The sequence below is a fragment of the Tetrao urogallus genome (assembly GCF_951394365.1).
Source record: "Tetrao urogallus genome assembly, chromosome: 2".
Taxonomy (NCBI): Eukaryota; Metazoa; Chordata; class Aves; order Galliformes; family Phasianidae; genus Tetrao; species Tetrao urogallus.
The window spans coordinates 28,759,685-28,779,368 of NC_136814.1; the positions used below are offsets into that span (position 1 = coordinate 28,759,685).

General features: G+C 38.6%; 1 protein-coding gene across 1 annotated transcript in view; it reads right to left on the minus strand.

Annotated features, from left to right (window-relative positions):
- The window catches only part of GLP1R (glucagon like peptide 1 receptor), a gene marked incomplete at both ends in the record, with an annotated part of 77,931 nt that overhangs the window by 17,480 nt on the left and 40,767 nt on the right, over positions 1-19,684 (minus strand). Inside the window, 4 exons of the mRNA XM_079549937.1 lie at positions 3,878-4,037; positions 6,019-6,172; positions 9,975-10,081; positions 12,460-12,569. Coding sequence (XP_079406063.1) covers positions 3,878-4,037; positions 6,019-6,172; positions 9,975-10,081; positions 12,460-12,569 — 531 coding nt within the window. The remainder of the gene's footprint in view (positions 1-3,877; positions 4,038-6,018; positions 6,173-9,974; positions 10,082-12,459; positions 12,570-19,684) is intronic.

Here is a 19,684-nt window from a genome sequence, read left to right on the forward strand (position 1 = left end):
ATGTGGTGAGAATTTTAGCCTCTGAGATAATCAGGCACACAAACCAGAGGAACACGGCTGCTGTCAAAAGAAATCTAGTTTCTCATCTTTCTCTAAAGAAACCATCCAGGACAGTCTGACTTCATCAACTACAAGAAATATGTGATGAGGAACTAAAATTAGTGATAAATAAATACAACCTGATGAAGAGAGGGTACCAGTATGGAAGTGAAAAGAAAACATACAATGTTTTTATCTGTTAAAAAAAAAAAAAAAAAAAAAAAAAGGAAAAGTTGAAAGCAGAAGACTGAGAGCAAAGAGAAATAAGAGAAAGTCTAGAGTGATTTGTTTATTTGTTTCTTATCAAGCTCAGTCTGGACACAAAATCGATTTTCATATCGTTGTCTGAAAGTTTTCACTGAAAATAGATAAGAAATGGTTAGTGTAATGAGTGCATCCTCTTGCTACACTGAGCTCATACTGGATTTGAGAAGGAAGATATCTTACTGGCTCTGCTCCAGTCAGATCATCCTTGCAATTGGGATGTAGATTTTGATACCCTAGCCAGGCTTCTTGCCTTTAACAACCTCATTCCTTCAGTGTATTCATCCTTAGAGCAAGTTTGGATTACCAAGAGTTGGAAGGAGGGGAGTTATTTATTTTTATAGCAGTTTCCCTGCTGCATGCACAGCTGGGTGTAAAATTGCCACAGAAGTTAAGGGAATGTTTAGCTTTTTTATTAGCATTTTCTTCTTAGTTTTTAGTGCTGAAAATTGCCGCCTCCTGTCTTTCCTCCTGCCTGGCTGTTATGCACAGTCACTGTGGGGATGTTGCCATTGTTTTCCCATTCATTTCTCCTCCCCAGCTCTGAATGCAAGGAGGTCCTGTTTCCACTTGCTGCTGAAAGATGCACACAGCAGTGTTACAGCAGCACTGCTCTTCTCCAGGGACTATTTTGTATTGCCCTGACACATTTACTTGATGTCAGGATAAGGCTCAGTGACTCTCCCCTTGGGCTCAGGCATGACAAAAAAATGTGCTGGTGTCCCGGACATCCTGATAAAGACCAGCCTGCACGTCCCTTTCCTTATTTTGAATTGATATAAAATGTTCATGTTAGATGTAAAATGAGAGTACTTTTTCAGTTACGTAGCTACACAGACTTTTTTTTCCCACTGTTAATGACAAAGCATAGCACTACTCAATATAACAATTGAAACTCTTGGGGAGAAATACATACTAGGACATTTCTACCTACTGGTAAGCCGGTCCTTACATTATGTTTTGTTAGGGCTTACCCAATGAATTGACTTGCTCTAGCTTCTTGTTTGTTCTGAGACTGTTCATCGAAAGAAGTACAAACACTCAAGTGGAAAAAACCCTTGAAGAGAATACCATTCCATTCATACATTAGACAGGAGTATGAGCACAACCATATGCGATCACACTGGGGACTACAGAAGCAGAAACAATACCATATGGTCAGTAAGTGATCAAAAAGTTCAGTTCTCATTAGAAAAAATAATGACATGATATGAGTAACACCCACTAAGTTTATCAACAATACACCCACAAAATTTTAACACATAAATATTCATCAAAAGATGAGTAATGACATTAAAAAATCATCCTGTAAGACACTTCATTAACAGGATAAAGGGTCAGGGTATCAAATCAGCTCTGACACGATCAGGTATTTTTTGATCCAGCTTTATTTTTTACAGTCGATCGACTATTTCAAAGAGTGAGATGCTCTCAGCTCTAACCTCTCAGCAACCTCACCTTCTAGCTCTTTGAAGCACAGCCTGAGGCATTATGCTGAGGCTATTATATAGCTCAAAATGAAACTGAGCATTCATAGCAGAAAGGGATCTGGTGAGGAACTTGAGCACCCAAAAACTGGAAACACCACTGAAGCAAGAAAATGAGGTAAAAACATCTTTATCTGTTCTCAGAAGCTGATCAAGACCAAACTGTTACCTGCTAGAACTGATCTGGGAGCACTGAAGGCTTCATTGGCCTAGTAGCAAATGTCTGCATCTGAAGACAGAATTATTGGCAAGGTTTGCACATACAGACATGGCTGGAATAGCAAGAAACTATAAAGATGAGGACTGAATGGCACTGGTGAAGCTTTTCTAGGAGGTCTGGATGAAGCTTATATATTTAGTGCCAAATTCTGGCGCTGCCACTCATTTCCACAAATTCATCCAGAAATTCAACATACGGTAGCAAATCTCCCATATAGGAAAAACAAAAATAAAATAATGTCTTCTGTTTTGGCACTCCATTTTGCAGATATAATTTTGCTTTTTTTTTCCCCTCATTCTTTTTTTCCTCATTTTTTAAATTTCCTCTCGTGACTTCAGTGCTTCAAAGATGGCTCCCCCCCCACCTTCCTTAATAATACAAAATAAAAAAATCAAAGGTAAAATGATTACAACCTAGTTTAATAAAAGTGGCCTACAAAAACTCTGGAGAGGAACTCTTTATGATGGAGCACAGTGATAGGATAAGGGATGATGGTTTTAAATGAAAAGAGGGGAGATTTTGATTAGATGTTAGAAGGAAATTATTTGCTCAGAGACACTTGCACAGGCTGCCCAGAGAAACTGTGGTCCTGCATCCCTGGAGGCACTCAAGGCCAGGCTGAATGGGGCCCTGGGCAGCCTGAGCTGGTGGGTGGCAGCCCTGTCCACGGCAGGGATATGGAACTGTGTGGGATTTAAGGTCCCTTCCAACCCAAGCCATTCTGTGATTCTATGATTCATTCTATGATTCTATGGTTATATAAAATGCTTTTGCTGCATGGTCTACGTAAAACAATAACAGAAGACAAATAATTCCTTCTTAACTAAAACTCTTACCATGAAATTGCTATTCCTTGTATTTATTTATACCAGGAAGCCTTTACTTTCCGTATATTACTGTTCAGTAAAATTGGTCAAGCAATTCACACTGAGTCATTTATACATATTTTATCAGTGAATTAATTTACTAGAATATTCACAGTTGGTAAATCCATAGAAAGACAGTCAGAACAATTTAAATGTTAGAAGTAGTATCTGTGAAAGCATTTGCAGTATTTACTTTGATTTACTTTCAGCTTTCCAATAGTCACTCAAGTTCCACAAGGATGGGAGAGAGGAAAAGAGGAATGAAGAGAAGGCAATAAAGACACAAAAGGGATACTTCAAATCAGTCCTGAATAGTAATAGAATTCATGCTAACTGGAGAGTGAAAGAATCAAAGCTTAAGATCAGTCCTGAATAGTAATAGAATTCATGCTAACTGGAGAGTGAAAGAATCAAAGCTTTAGAATTTTCATAGAAGTTCTGACTAAAGCAACTGATTTTAACTCATCACAGTACTTAATCTCAAGCATACACACGTCCCTGGCACATGCACCCTGACCAATCTTTCACCTGACATTTGTCACTTGGCCTGTTCTGCCCACAAAACCAATCAGAATGCTACCTGCTAGCAGCCCCTTGTTTGTCATTCCTGTTGCATTCCTCCACACTGCCAGCACGCCTCTATCTTTACTCTTGGTTAGGTGTGAGATACACCATTATTTTGTATCAAAAGTAGATGATGCCACTGAATGAAATGAGAAACTGTCAGGGTACGGTAATTCAGAACACCCTTTGCTCACCTGAAACCAGCCACACATCTTTTGTGTTAGAAGTTGATGTCTTGCTGGAAAAGTACCACATGCTTGTCACTGCTCTGGGGAGTTTCTGTAGTGATGTATAGCCCCTGCATTATGAACCCACAGCCTCTATGCTGCAAGCCACACTGGCCCAGCTCAAACATCAGGGATCAGGTATAAAAATAGAATAGACTGCAGAACTTGAACTGGGCAGTCACAGGTGGACGTAAGGAAAGATCAACTTACCCCAGCCAATGCAGAGATACAGCCGAAAAATTCTCTGCTCGGAAAAGACAGACAGTACCAGCAGCGTGTACAGGTACATGCCTTCCACCAGCAACCAGTAGTAGTTTGCAGCCACACAGTACTGCATCATCACAAACACCAAACGGCAGCTAAGGGATTCCTGTAATGGAAGAAAGTACAACCCAAATGAATATAGCAGTGGCGACAGGAAAAAAAGCAGACCAACCCGAAAGACTGTTTTTCTCTATCCTACTTGTACTTCCACAAAGACTGTGAAGGGCCTGGAGCATCTGCCCTATGAAGAAAGGATAAGTAAGTGAAATGGGTCTGTTTAGCCTTGAGAAGAGAAAACTGAGAGGGGACACGATCCAGTTGTACAGATATCTAACATGTGGGGGGCACAGTGGTGAGGCCAAACTGTTTTTTCAGCAGTGTGTGGAGACAGGACAAGGGGAAACAGCCAGAAACTGCAGAGTAGGAAGTTCTGCACAAATGTGCGCAAGAACTTCTTTACAGTGAGGGCGACGGAGCACTGGAACAGGCTGCCCAGGCAGGTTGTGGAGTCTCCTTCTCTGGAGATACTCAAGACCTGCCTTGACACCTACATGTGCGACCTGGTGTGGGGAACCTGCTTTGGCAGGGGGGTTGGACTCGATCTCTGGAGGTTCCTTCCAACCCCTATGATTTTGTGATTCTGTGATTCCTTCTCAAAACAAAACCTCACGTTTGAGTACTAAAAGGACAGAGACCAGCACTATGTGCTATACAAAGCAGGTATACAATGTTCCTACTTTCAAAAAACCAAAATTATTTGTATTGAATTTTCCTTGTGAGCATCGGACTATAATTTGAAAAGCAGCACAGAAAGATGAAAATGAAAAGTAGCACCCATAACACGTGTAAATCAGTGAATTTTTTCAGTTCTCCAAATATTCCATTTGGCAGCTGAGAATTTCCCTATTCAAGAGCAAATAGCAGAAACCATAATATTTACCATTTTCCTAAGCAAAAGATTTTTGATAGAAGCAAAGTATTGTTCAGTGTATTACATTTAAGTGCAAAAAAATCTCTCAGCTGACGATTTACATAGATGTGGGCAGCAGAACTTTAGATAAGCATGAAACCTGATTATCTAACTAATGTATCCATCAGATGTGATGAAACCACTATTTTGGATAAGTCATGTCTGAAAACACAAAAACTATTTTTTTTTTTTTTTTTTTTTTAAGAAAGGAATGACTGACAATTCATTGTGAACATTCCCAAGCCTTTCATTTAATGTAAGCATTACAATCTTACTTTCTGCCAACCAACACATTCTCAATGCAAAGAAATGAACTATCCTATGATATTCACTTGCGGTATTAACAATTAAGCCCTAGGCAGAGCGTCACAAAAAGATGGTACTAATAATGTATTATGTCTCTTTATGACCCCCCCCAATCTAGTATTTCAGTAGCAAATGCTATACCCACGTTCTAGAATCACAGGAGTGATATAAATAATGGGAATACATTTCTATAAAGATTCAATTACATTTTGTTTCCCAAATCTGAAGAGGAAAGGCATGCTTTCATCATATTCACAAGAGCTGCACATCCTCCTTAATTGATTGGAAGTATTTAATTAGTCTGTTCCTCCAAAGCTTTTCTAAATGCTTTTAAATTCGCATTTCAATTTGATGCTTCAATTTTTCTATCATTAAAAGATTATAAAGATTTCCAAGAATGACCAACTAATTTGATCACTATACCGGAGGGACAATACTAACACAGGAGGTGTTGGCTTAGTAAAATGAATTTCCTCGTGCTACTAATAGAAGAACTGAATCTGCAGCCCAAGAAGAGGGACGAGTCATTTATACACATGCAAAAAATCCACTTGGCCATGTCTGTTCCATTTAGAAAGGCAAACCTACCAGAGGACGAGAAAATACACCATGACATCAATTGTTTGTCTGCAGTAAGCTCTGAATGGCACAACCACAAATGTTATGCTGCAAGGTTCAGAGAAATTACAGACTGCAGAAAGCGTCGTTTCGGACAAGCCTAGGTGTACAAACTGAAATTACCTGCTGTGATGCAGACGCACCACCATGATGACTCCAATATCCTCATAACCACCACAGTGTCTGCCCCTACCTGGAAGGAGATAAGTCCTTCCCACTGGTGCTCTTGTGTGGCTGTGCTGTACATCCACTTCACCACTGAGTCTTTAATGAAGACGGATATAGCACGGAGGATAAAAGAGGTGAAGAGGTTCAGATGAATATAATTTCTTGTGCAATGAAGATGTCTGTAAAAATGGAAGAATCAGTCATGATCCACTAATCGTGTAAAAGCTGCAATATCATAGATAGGACTGAAGCCAGGCATAAGAGCCTGTTGAAAATCATGAGGTACCAGAGGAAATCCTTGTAACTTGAGAATGGCTGGGGGCATTTCAAACTGTTTTTGGAAAGAAACCAGTGTCACAGAGGAAATTATATTCAAAAGTGCAGCTATGAGGGTGAACGTCTGAGAGAAGGGAAACAATGGGTACATAAGAAAAATCAATTTAAAATGTTTTAAGAGTGTAAAAATTAAATCATTTTCATAAGAAATATCCAAAAGGACTAAAACAATTCTAATTTCAAATCATGCCATACCTAATCCCTTTGAACTGACCCCATTGTCACTTTGACTCAGGAACTGCTGTGCAGTACAGCTTCTGGGTTATGTACAAGCATCCCATCCCCAGTGAAAAGAAAATCCACCTGTAAATTATCAATTTGACAAGAGAAAAAGCTGTATTCAAATTGCCTCCAAGGGAAATTAATCTCCTGTGTAACAAAAAGGAACACGATTTCCTCCTCTGCATTCAGAATTAAAAAAAAAAAAAAAAAAAAAAATCCTCTTGAATTTCAGCAGTCACGGCTGTAAAGACAACAAAATTGTACTTATTGAAAAGAGCATGTTAAAGGATAGCAAAGGAAACTGCAGTCACGTAAATGGCAACCAACTGCAGAGTGCTGCTAGTGCTTTACCAGTCTCACCCACAAATTTTTTCTTCCAGAATTACAAGGGTACATATTCTGCTTCAAATGAAGCTAACTAGATATAATTCTCTCTTTGAAGCAAAAACAAAAACAAACAAACAAACAAACAAAAAACCAGAAAGAAAAAAAAAGAAAAAATAGGCTTGGTCTTGAATACTATCAGTTTTAAAATTAAGAAAAAGAAGATTTAAAAATATATAATTCAATAAGAATTGCTTGTATCACTTTTAGATCACTGCTTATTGCAAAACTTACATATAATTAATACTTATTTTTGTTTAATTCAAAGTTTATTTGTTGCTACACTGCTACACTTCAGAATTGCCATATATTTAAATCCAATTGACAAATATATGTAAACTAGCCATTTGAAGATAATAGGTTGAAGTAGTTACTATTTCTGCTGCAGTCAATGCAAGCTATTCAGATTGCCTAATTCATGAAGTTATGGGCCTGGTTCAGCTTCCATCACTGAAATTACAGATTTTTCTTTCATTTCAGAAGATGGAAAATTGGACACTAGAGATACATTACTCTATTGAATCATTACAAAAAGCAAATACAAGGGTTATTCTGTAGTATAAGAACTTACTAACTCCTTCCTATTACAGAAGTAATACTGTAACTGGTATATATATATATATAATAACTGGTGGTGAATACCAGCATTTTGATGCCACAGAATTCAATTTTTATCCTTATCTGATGAGACTGCACAACCAATGGGGATGAGCCACGTTCCAATCAGCATCCAGAATCCAGTAACTGCAGTCACACAGAGGGAGCGCCTTATGTTTTTTGAGATACAGAAAGAAGTTGTCTTCAGACAGTCAATTCAGACATAAAAACAAAAAATAGTTTGATGGCACTCCTTAATATCTCTGAAACCTTATTTGCAAAGCCAGAAACAGACACTCATGCACACTTCTCCAGTCACTGCTTCACAGTTGAAGGAAAAAGTGCTAAATAATCTCTCCACAAAAATCAGGGCATCAGCATTTCCTTTCTCCTACCAGTCATCTGTGGCAAGGTTGCTCCTTGTGATGCGCCAAAGCCACGTGCATCCTTCCTTTGGTAAGTACATGGTTGGGTTCTGTGACTTTTACATCTGGGCTGCTAAGATTACTTAAAAAGTGTCACTGATGGGTGAAGCAAGAAGAAAGCCCTCATCGTGGGAGACATTTGGAGAATTCAGACCATCTGGTGTTTTGTTGGATGAGTCCCATGTTGCACAGCCACAACATGTACAAATCACAGTTATTACATGGGACTCAGAGCATGAGCATGTCTACATTTCTGCAGTCATTTTAAATCTTCTTTGAGAAGGAGAAGGGATAACACCATGCTACAAGGCATTGCAGGTAGTATAAGGCTTAGGTTACTTTAGCTTTGGGGATTAGAAGCTGAAGGCATGACTGATGTTTTTAAATGCAACTCCTCCAACAATTAGGACAGGTGAAGGACTGCCTTGCTAACAGAGTGCTGCCTTCAGTGCAAGCAATCATTAACTGGCAATGAGAATTATTTACTAGGGAAGAAAATTTCTTAAGGATTAGAGCACAGAACTGGGAGACAGGAAAATACAACTCAGAGGCAGCGTCATCAACATGTAATCAGGATGATGAGATCCAGATGTATACAGCATCCAGGAGCAAGACCACATGACAGAGGGTCTTCCCTCTTATGCCAGAGTATGCTTATGTCTTTGTGTTTTCTAACACTATGTGTTCAGCATTCCTATAGCATAGGAAAATCTGTCTGGAATCAGTGAGACACCTACTGTACCTAGGGAGAGAAAAAAGAGATTGTTTTGTTGGAGGCTGAAGGCTTTATTTTTTATTCTAATCAAACCTACACAATGTACCATGAACATGTATCCAGTTCAGGAAGGCTGTGCAACCTGGAGTCTCTCAATTTTGAGGTACTTTGTGCAATGCGTTGGTGCATTACTGGATGAAACCAGCATGCTAATGTGACCAAGTGACAGCAATATATTTCACAAAAACTTTATAAATATCAATTAATTTATCTTCCACATAGCAAAATAAATGAGATTTTCTGAAAGCTCTCCAACAAGAGATTGTGGTAAAAGTCTTTCTCTGCATTGAAATACACCCTACACAAACCACATCTGGAATATGTTCAGTTCTGGGCTCCTCAGTTCAAAAAAGACAGGAATCTCTAAGAAAAAGTCCAGCAGCAGGCCACAAAGATCAATCAATCATAGAATCATAGAATGGTTTGGATTGCAAGATGATAAAGGGCCTGAAATCATCTCCTAAATGATGAAAAGCTGAGAGACCTGGCTATGATCAGTATGGAGAAGAGAAGGCTGAGGGGCATCTCACTGCAGTTTATAAGTATCCGAAGTATGGGAGTTGAGTTGAAAGTGACAGACTCTTTTCAGTGGTGAACAACAGAACAAGGAGCAACAGGCAGAAGCTGGAGCATAGCAAGTTCCATACGAAAACAAAGAGCTCCTTTACTATCAGAGTGATGAAGCACCAGAACAGGCAACTCAGAGAAGCAGAATCTCTTCCTCTGGAGATATCCAAGACCAATCTGGATGCCTTCCTGCAAGATCTACTGTAGAGAACCTGCTTTAGCAGGGGGACTAGATGATCCCTAAAGTTCTGTGATTTTGTAATTCTGTGACTAGGAAATGGGCAAGACTGAGGTTTATACACAACTCTGTGCAAGGCAGAATGAAAAGTTCTCTGCTAAATGTCCACTTGCATCCCAGATCCCCCATCACCAAGGCAACAACATGAGAGAATGTTGAAATCTCTTTTTTTTCATCTCTTTTAGTGGAAACTTCATTGAAATAAAAAATATAAAAACAAAATATTTCAACTAATAAACAGTGTGCTCATACATGCCAGTCATATAATAGAAGCTTAGGAATTTTGCTTGCATTTTAAGAAGAAATGAATGCGAGAAAAAACACAAAGGCAATTGAGAAATAAGGTGATAGAAGAAGGGTAAAATCAAATTTTTATGTCAGCCTGATACAATCATACAGAAAAACATTTCTCCATTCTCCAGAGCTTCGCCAGTTACCTGAATCCAAGAAGAATGGCAGTTGCAATTATAAGGGCAGAGAAGGAAAGAGCATATCCAATGGTGTATATGATGGACAAATTCAGGAGCTGTTCTTCTGGTGCATCCTGAGAGCACATAAAGGAGAAAAGAAAAAAAAAGAGAGGGAGGAAGGGATAAACAGAGCTAATGGGCTTCAGATCTTTTTACCAAGTTGCTTTTTAACTTCTCTTAATGATACACAGAAGTCATTCTCCTATTTTTAAGGTTAAAAGCCTTCATTGAATCACTCTTCCACTTTCCTATGTTTTAACAAAATAAAAATTTTAATCTTAATTCCCCAGCTGCTCCCAGGTGTTCAGTCAAAAAGTTGGACTTCATAGCCAAGCTAGAAAATAGATAATGCAACATTATTTGATCACAGAGTTGGAGAGGCATAAATTACCACACAGGCAGGTATTAAACAGATGACAGAAAGAACAGACAACTTAATTCTGCAGTAAAAATGGTAAAGCTTATATTTTCTCACACTCTTAGAGCCTATCACCTTAATGCTGTAATAAGGGTGTTCCTTTGGTAAAGTCTATGTTTAGAAATAAAACAAGCCAGGTCCCATTTGCTAGCTCTAAGCCTTAAACTCATGTAATTAAACTCTTTCCTGTCCATAAATAGTGCCTCTTCCACCTCAACTACACTGCCTGCTGGCAACAAGCTGCAGACCACCTCATACCATGAACTATGAGTTACAGCACTGCCCGGAAGGGAAAGAGGTGATGTAGCAGCAGGGATGCTCATACCTTCCTGATAGCCTCTCTCTCTCTTCAGATGTCCTGTTGAAGACACATCCATTTAGACTCTTGATTAGAAGTGCTGGACAAAATCTTTAGGGAGAGAACTGTCTGAAAAGCTACATGTAGGTCTGAAATACAGTACGGACTTTGTTGCAGGAGGATTTAATGTGAGCACACAGGCTGTTCCTCAGCGATTTGCTAGCTTAGTTTTAAAAGGAATGACATGAAAGCTACTTTATGAGGAGAAAAACAGCTACTGAGACATAACAACTTAAAACACCTACACAAATCAAACCTACAACTCATACTAAAGAAAATAATGTTATTTTATAAGGAATCACTTGCAAACTCTTGGGACTGTGTGTAACAACAGTTGTGACATAGTATACAGTAAGCTCATAAAAACAACTTCCTGTCTTCGTGCACAAGATGCATAGATCACACAGTGTAACATTACCAGGGGCTCTGTACACATTAGCTGGAAAAGCAAACGTGGTCATTCACATTCTGGGGTCTCACATTATTTGTGAAGGTTTTCAAAATCCAAACTAGCTCATGGAAACCTGGAGGTAGGTGCCAAATGACCACATGTTGCCACAAGCTCTCTCTTTTCTTGGCATGTTCCAGCACAGGTCTGGAAGAAACCACAAAGGCAAACGGGGAAAGGTGATCAAAATTATACTGGGTGGTACACTAAAGTGCTGTGCTGAGACACCCAGAATGTGCTACTGATATGGAAGAAGAAAATTATAAAGAAATGTTAAATAAAACACAATATAAGAAAATGTTATATTTTACACAGTTGGAGAACTAGAAATTATCTCTTTTTGCATTTCCTTTTAGTTTGCAGCCATTTATTCGTTCTAAAGAGGTGCTGAGTTCCAGGAACTCAGGAGGCACTCTGCCTGTGGAACTAAGGAATTTCATACACTAGAACTGTTCTGGCTAGGTATGTACTAGTTCCCAGCATGCTGGGACAGAGAGCAAACTCAATTTATATGAGCAAAAGGATCACCCTTGGAGGCTCACAGCTGTGATGGCATTACATCATGGGTACACACATAGTGCACTAGCTGACGCCAGCAGCCGACCAAAATCCCTTGGAAACCTCTCCACTCTTCTTTATTTGGTGCCAGGTATTCCAGCTCCCTGCAGAGTATAAAGTACTAGGGCAAGAAAATAAACTGACAAGCCTAATTCTACAGTTCATGTCAAATTTAGCTTAAAAACAAACAAACAAATCCCACAAACGGACAGAAAGCAGGAACTACCCTTTGCCCAAAGCTGAAAAACAAGTGCCTTTCAGGTCAGTTAATTTTAATATCTACTTATGAGACAGAGAACACAAACTAATTTTATCCCAGAAATATTCTACCAAGGGAAGGGAAGGAATGGAAAAGGGATAATATTAGATGACTTCTGTAATGAGAATTTTTCCTGCTGTAAATAAGACCACTGACTGCCTCAGGAATGTCCTGCACCACAGCCTCCAGTTTACTTCTCCCGGCTGTCTCACCTACACTAACCCTAGGCTCATCTGCCTCACTTTGTTAAAGGGGAGATACCTGACATTACTGTTAGACTCATCAAAGTGAGGCGCTCAGGACGAGTTGAAAATGATTACTTTGACAGGGCAAAAATCCACTTGCATCAATGATTAGTGCTGTCCTCTGTTTGGTCCTAAACAACAATAGCAGCCAGAGAGGCACTCTTACCTGGTCAGAGGCCTCACACTCAGTCAGGTTCCTCCAGGGCAGAGTTGAGTTCTCCTTCAGCAGCCAGGTACCCTCGGAGGTGCAGAACCGGTACACCTGCCCATGCAGCACTGCCAGAAACAAGAGGGGACACAGGGTCAGCTGGAGTAGAGCATGCATGCTGGGAGGCAAGGCTGCGACCTTCCCTCCTCACCAACAGCTTTCTCAGTTGGAAAGAACACAGCAGCATGGCTGCAGGAGCGTTTCACCTGCTTCCTGCCCATCAGCACTGCTGCTGCCTGGCCTCAGGGCTACAGCCTCATCTACAGTATTCACAGGAAAAAGAACACGTGAAAGGTGTGCATGCTCTTTCTATTCTGAAATCATGCAGACCACTGAACAGAGAAACCTCAGAACAAATACGTTAATACAATCTCCCCAGAATGCAGCTATCTAGGCAAACATCTGCACCACAAAACAAAACCATAAATCTCTGCTTAAAGTACCATACAGTCTTTTTATTCCTTCTGTCTACATGTTTGGATAACAAATAAATAAAATATCTTTTAAAAGCAGTTAGCAACTTGATCTTGTAAAAGCAGGTACGATGAAATGGCTTATAATAAAATTACATCAGACAGCAGCACCAAAATAGGAGTACAAAGGGTAAGGACAATTGAACTTTAGCATATGAAAGTATCTAAAGTCTAATAATTCTAAATCCTAATGCAGCAGTAGTCAGTGCAGGAACCAGACATTTCTGTATTCAGGAAGAGTTTTAAGCAAAAAGAATTAAATCAAAAATCCAAACAGAAGAAACCACATAATGTGAATGGGAGAAAAAACTATGTATGTCAATGGGAGAAGTATATGCACGTCTTATCTCAGGAATTATTTATCACCCAAAATATTTATGAGATAGAAAACATTGGAAACAAACAAATAAACAAAGATCTTAACCTATAAGGCAGCATTAGGATTGCAGCATGGTTGATACATGGAGAAATGCTCACAAAAGAACTGAGAGACCATGCAGATAACAGGAAGATGTACTAAAGGCAACCTGATACTCTCAGGGACAGGAGATCAAGTCTCGACCCCGTGGAAACAGAATATTTTCAGTTGTATATAAAGACATCTGACCTTATATAACATTAGCACAGGTTTATTACAAGGCCCTGAAGGTTTTGATGTTGAATACATACTACACACACAAGACCTTTCATCCTCTGCATCTGGTCACGTTGAAAACCAGCACTGCGCAAGACATGGGAGGCAAACTCAACCCCTAGGATTCTTAATTATGCCTGAATCCTGTTGTGACTCAGGCCATTTTACTTTTCAGGCAGTGCAAATACCAAACGTACAACAACCAGCTCCAGTTTGAGTAGATGAAAATGATGAACAAACTTTCCAGAAGATGTGAGTAGTTCCTGCCTCCCTACTATCATACAGTATCCTTCTCTTGTATCATAATACGTTTTGTTACCATACAGTCAGTGTCTCAACTGACACCAATTATTACATATATCATATACAATAATTGGATATCACACTCTACAATGAAAATAAATAAAAACCACTTCCAGCATATGGGGAATCTGATTTTATTTAACTTGTAAATTAATGCATTAGCTGACAAAGTTGCACAACCTTTAGAATGGGATCTTAAAGAAGCCAGTTTATTTGTAAAGTGTCAATCACACCTCATTAGAATTACATGTTAAAATGTGGATTGATGTCCAAAGCTTAAATGCTCTGTAGACCGATAAAAGACAGAGAGGAGAGGCCAAGAGTTAACACTGAAGTTAATACCATCATCTATAATGTTCTCTGATGAGAGTAAATAAAAACAAATGCTGTGGCCAGCTAAACAATTTTACTTAAGAGGAAAATGTTATCACATGACAGAATGCTCACAAACACTTCCTTACCAGCCTCCTTTTATTAGAAATAGAAGCAAATTAAATGATTTATCTGCTTAAAACAACCTGATCTGCCTTTTACAACAACACTGTGTCAAGGTCAGTGTGAGATTACTCACCTAACAGTCCCTCAGGATAAACTGAAACATTATTCACTGTAAAAACAAATTACAGCATGTCCTATTCAACCACTTCTATTCAGGCAGAGAGATGAGAGAGAGTGAGGAAAAAGACAAGAGACCAAGAGTTCTGTCTAGCTGATGTGTGTCAAGTATTATAGAACTCTGTTAATATACCTTCTCCATTTCAAGCAGAGGTAAATGTTTTGGAACAGGTAACAATTTTGTCCATTAAAAAAAATGGATTCTGTAGTATATGGGCATCACAACAGTCTTCCAGCAGACTAGTTTGTTCCTGAAGTAAGAAAAATGTTCTTTGATGGGGAACCTGGGAGTCTACACCTTCCAGCAGTTCTGTTATCAATTGGTGTGACCTGACCACTGCTCACTTAGAGTCACTGTTGGCTGTGAAAGCTGTCACAGAAGCATCATTTAGCCCCCATTCTGGCTTCTCATACAGCAAACACTAAACCCAAGACCTGTAAGCCTGTAGTTGGCAATACAGCAACAGGGTACAACCTGGACACGAAGCCTCCAGGGAGCAGGAGGATCTCCGGCCTGCACTACTGTCCAAGAAACACATTTATCTAAATGTGTGTTTATCCTGGGCTCACTGCCACATCGTCTGAAATTATATTACCTCAACAAGCAATTTAACTACAAGTACTTTATTTAGTACCCCTTCCCACTGTTCCTCCTCCCTCCGTATATTAGTCACTCCAACTCCTTCATTTTAGTGATGATAAAGCAATGACACAACTATGCCTTGCATTTTGTTTTGAAGGCAGAAAAGCTGACGGTCACTTCAAGTTTTCGCAGCAGGAAGAAATTTATTTTCAATTGTACCCTACAGTCTGTGTGAGAGGTGGGAAAACAGATCTGAATGCACTTACTGAGAGCTACCATCATGCTGCAACAGAATGATAAGAGAGAGTCATATGCCCAATGTCCTACAAGAAAAGATGGATGTGAGCTTACACAGACCTAATATCTACATTACAGGGTGCAAGAAGAGATGCAACTGAGCAAACGTTGTCTACGATACAGTCCGTACAAACTCATCTTGCATGCCCTGAAGTCTTCAGAGCCTGTATTTCATGCTTTACTATTAAAAGTTAAAAACCAGAGACTTTACTCATGGAGGTGATATATTGCAGAGATTCTGCATGCAAATACATTCTTATTTTAAAACAATCAATTTGGAATTATGCTAATGCTAAAAAATTAAACATTCAAAACTTAAGAACTGCTAAGCTAAAGACACTTACGCTTTTTAAAATTCCAACCAATAAAACTGTTTTAACTTATGCAGATTTACATTTTTTGTCAGTAGAATCCATTGTTGGTTTTTTTTTTTTTCTTTGGGGGGGGGGGGGGAAATGGGAAGGGATTCTTCAGGTAAAGAATGGGGGGGATATCAATCAATGAAAAATTATCAAGCTATCAAGTCATATTTAAACATACTGAATCAAAAACTGACAACAAATCCAATGTTTTCTTAGACCATCAATTCAGCTTCCCAACGAACATTAAGCACTACTGTCTCTTTTATTTGTTCCAAAAATGAACAGCGTATACTAGTCACACATTAAAGCCAGATTTATACAACAGAAAAAATTATGCAGCCACAGTATTTATTCTACATGGACATTCACTTTTCTTAGTGATCATCATCATTTCCAGCTCTGCAGTATTTTCCCTCACACAGTACAAGTCCCCATAGTTAATGAGGCAATGATCCTACAGAGAGGAGTTTGAGCTTCAGTACTTGTCTTACAAGAAGACCCATTCTGTGTAGTGCAGGAGTAAGATCTGTGGAAAAGTGGCAGAATATAGCTTCATAATTAAAAACTACTTGCATACTAGTTGCCAATAAAAGTTGTTGAGCAAAGTAAACCACAATAAATCAAAGCAATCATTAAGTTGTAACATCGTATATCGTGAGGTAGGAGTTAATATCTCAAAACAAACAAGCCAAAAAACCCCACCACAAATCAACAACAACAACAAAAAACCTAACCAAAAAGAAAACAAACCAAACAACAAAAGCCCCACCACATCATACTGAAAAACAAGATCATTATGCTAAAAGAAGTTATTCTCTTTAAGCAATTCAGCTGAATAACTTGCATTGAGAAAAAACTGTATTATGCTAGACCACGTTGAAACCTAACATAACCTTTTGAAATGTACTTTAAAAAACAAGTCATAAAAATGTGTGCATGTTTGTGTGTATTCATTTTAATAATGGAGAGTGTTTACGAACTATAAAAGATATGCGAATTAACATAATAAAAGAAGGCTCTTTATGAAATACAAGTATTTATGCTAATGATACAGCTTTATGAAGGTTTGATAAGATACCAACAGGCACCATTAAAAGTTTTATTCAGAATAAATAAAAGTGTGCTGGAATAAATTTATTGCACGAACAAACATGATTGAAGGTTTTATATATATGTAAAAACACTGCTAAGAGGTTCTGTGTTTTTAAGTTATTGGATCAGCAAGTTAATGTAATTAATGGAAGACATCTCATTAAAAGCATGTTAAAATAAAGTGGAAACAAAAAAAAAAAAGATGCAATAAAAAGTTTTCTTGAAAGGTAAGAGGAGACACAGCTGAAGGCTTCCTAAAGCAGAGGAAGGGCCCCACTTAACTACGGCCATGATTCAAGAACTTAAAAACAAACAAACAAAACATGCATACCGTGAAAGAAAAATAAGCTAAAAGAAAAGGATGACTAGGCAAATCATCAGCATGATGCTTGGTGAGTTAAGCAAGGGAAAAAAAGAAAAAACAACAGATAACTGCTATGTTAAATATGCATAGCCAGGAGGCAGAGGTAAGTAGGCATGCAAATAAATCGTTATTTAATGAAGCTTCTGAGCAAAACAAGAGGTCCAGAAGATGTAGTTAAAACCAGCTCCAGGTGCCACAAATAAACTGCCAATCCTTGGCAGAAGGGAAGTCTTGGTTATTTAGTTATCCTCAAAGACAACAGTACAAATTAGAATAATTGAATCATTGGTTTTCACCTCTCAATGGGCAGTGATAAAGATAAGCCAAAAATGCAAAACTGTGGGCAGGTTTTGGTGCAGGCAACTTCAAAACATATCACGAGAAGGAATCTAATTATCAAAACAGAGACAAATAATTCTGTAAGCATTATCTGCTACATTCCAAAAGTAAAGGAGTTGGATACTTCAAAGTGGAACAGATAAAATGAAGGATCTCATGTATTTCAGAGTGAAGACATACATTTTTATTGAACAAATTTTACTCTCTGGCACTGGTTAAAAGCTTATTACTTCTGCAAAGGGAAGCCTGAAGCTGCAAAGGAAAATTGTATCAACTGGTAAAGGCTTTCCTATGGCGATAGCTCTTACAATCTCTGCAGACTTGGAATTATTTTTCCAGTACTTAGAGGAAGAAAAAAAAAACACCACAAAATAAAACACAAAAAAACCCATCCAGCAACAAGAAAACAAAACCCAAACAGCTTGTTCACATACATTAAGAAATGCAGCCTTTGATATTACTGCTCAGGACACAGCCCTGTGCCATATCCATATATTCATGTGCTATGTCAGTGGATTTCTATGTTACGCAGCATGGGGATATTGATGTTGAGTCTCAAATACTGTAGAGGTGAACTCTAACATTTTTTGCCTTTCTGCCCCAACATCTTCCTCTTCTTTCTACCTCCTTTGTCCATCTCCTTTCAGTTGCTGTCATACTATTTCTCTCCCTGCTTGTATTGCCCTCCTTGGTTCTCCAGCTTTATTCCTCCAACCATTTCTATTGTTGCAATACTTACCCATGCACTACTGATCAATAAACCTGCTGCTGATCCTCTCCCTTCACTCTGAATTTTCTTATTCCTCTCAGCTCTTTGACTTGCTGTGCCCCAAAGCCACTGGAGATGAACAGAAAAACACCCTGATTTCAGCCTCTATCCTCTTAACATGTCTCCTTTCTCATCACGTTCCTCAGACATTCTCAGCACACACAAGAAGCTTCTGCTCCAGTCAAGGAGAGGAGAATTCAGTGGGAGAAAGTGCAAGGAATTCACCATGAGAAATAGAAAGTGGGATGTCTCCACTGTCCTAGGAGTCCCATTCATCCTCCTTACTCACATGCTTAAGTGCAGCATGGTTCTGACAAAACAAGTTCTTGAAAACCTTCAGCTTTAAATCAGACTTCTATTATACTGAATCACATTCAACCAAAGCTTTGCAAGCCTATAAGCTACTAAAATCAAGCTCCTAAAGAAAAAATAAAAAACAAACTATCAAATGATTTAATCACGGAAACCAGCATCGTTCCTGCCAATAGTTACTGGTGGCAGTTATGTCTAGATTGACCTTCCCATTAAAAGATGAATCTTTACAACAATATCTCTGAGACTTACTTCTGATCTAAAAATTGGGAATTCTTACACCATTCTATTAGTAAACTGCTCTAAGTTCGCTATTTCATCTTCATTTCTACTCTATTTTCATTGCTTCAAAAGTATTTGGCTGGACATACAATCCTTTTGACTTAAACTTTTCTTTTTCTGCCAAGGTGCAATTCTTTCTTGAAATATTCACTGCCAATGTTACCTCACATTTTAGAAGCTTAGAGAAGCTCACTGACATTCATCATCCACACAAACTCAATATTTTCCACATTTTTAGCCATGCTTTAGTTCTGTTTAAATAAGATTGCTGATACTCTGCTTCATTAAGCTCTAGGACAATCATCAGCCAGGTTGTGTGTGTGGAAGTCAAGCTTCTTTTATTTTTTTTTAAACTTTCAGAGGAAATATGCTGATGAGCGTTTGATCCTTTTCTTGCCTAATTCACTTCTGCTTTTTCCAATTTTCAGAAAGTAAATTAGTTTCAGAAAGGTCAGATGAGTCTGGCCAGCCACCAGCCACCACTATCATTATTATTGTCATTGAACTATTCAAGTACCAAGGCTCTCTCATAAACACCCTGCCCAGAGAACTTTCTTTCTTATTCATGGAAAATTTACAGTGATATATGGGAGTGCTAACAGGTACCATTTGCAGTAGTTTTGAGGAGGATTTGGTGTACTCTCAAAATTCATAGCAAGGACCTGGGTCTCTGAGGGGAAGTGTAGTCTACTACTGAAAACACTCAAGGGGAAATTTAACAGCAAAACATACAAATGGAAAAGGGTCATATAGCAAAT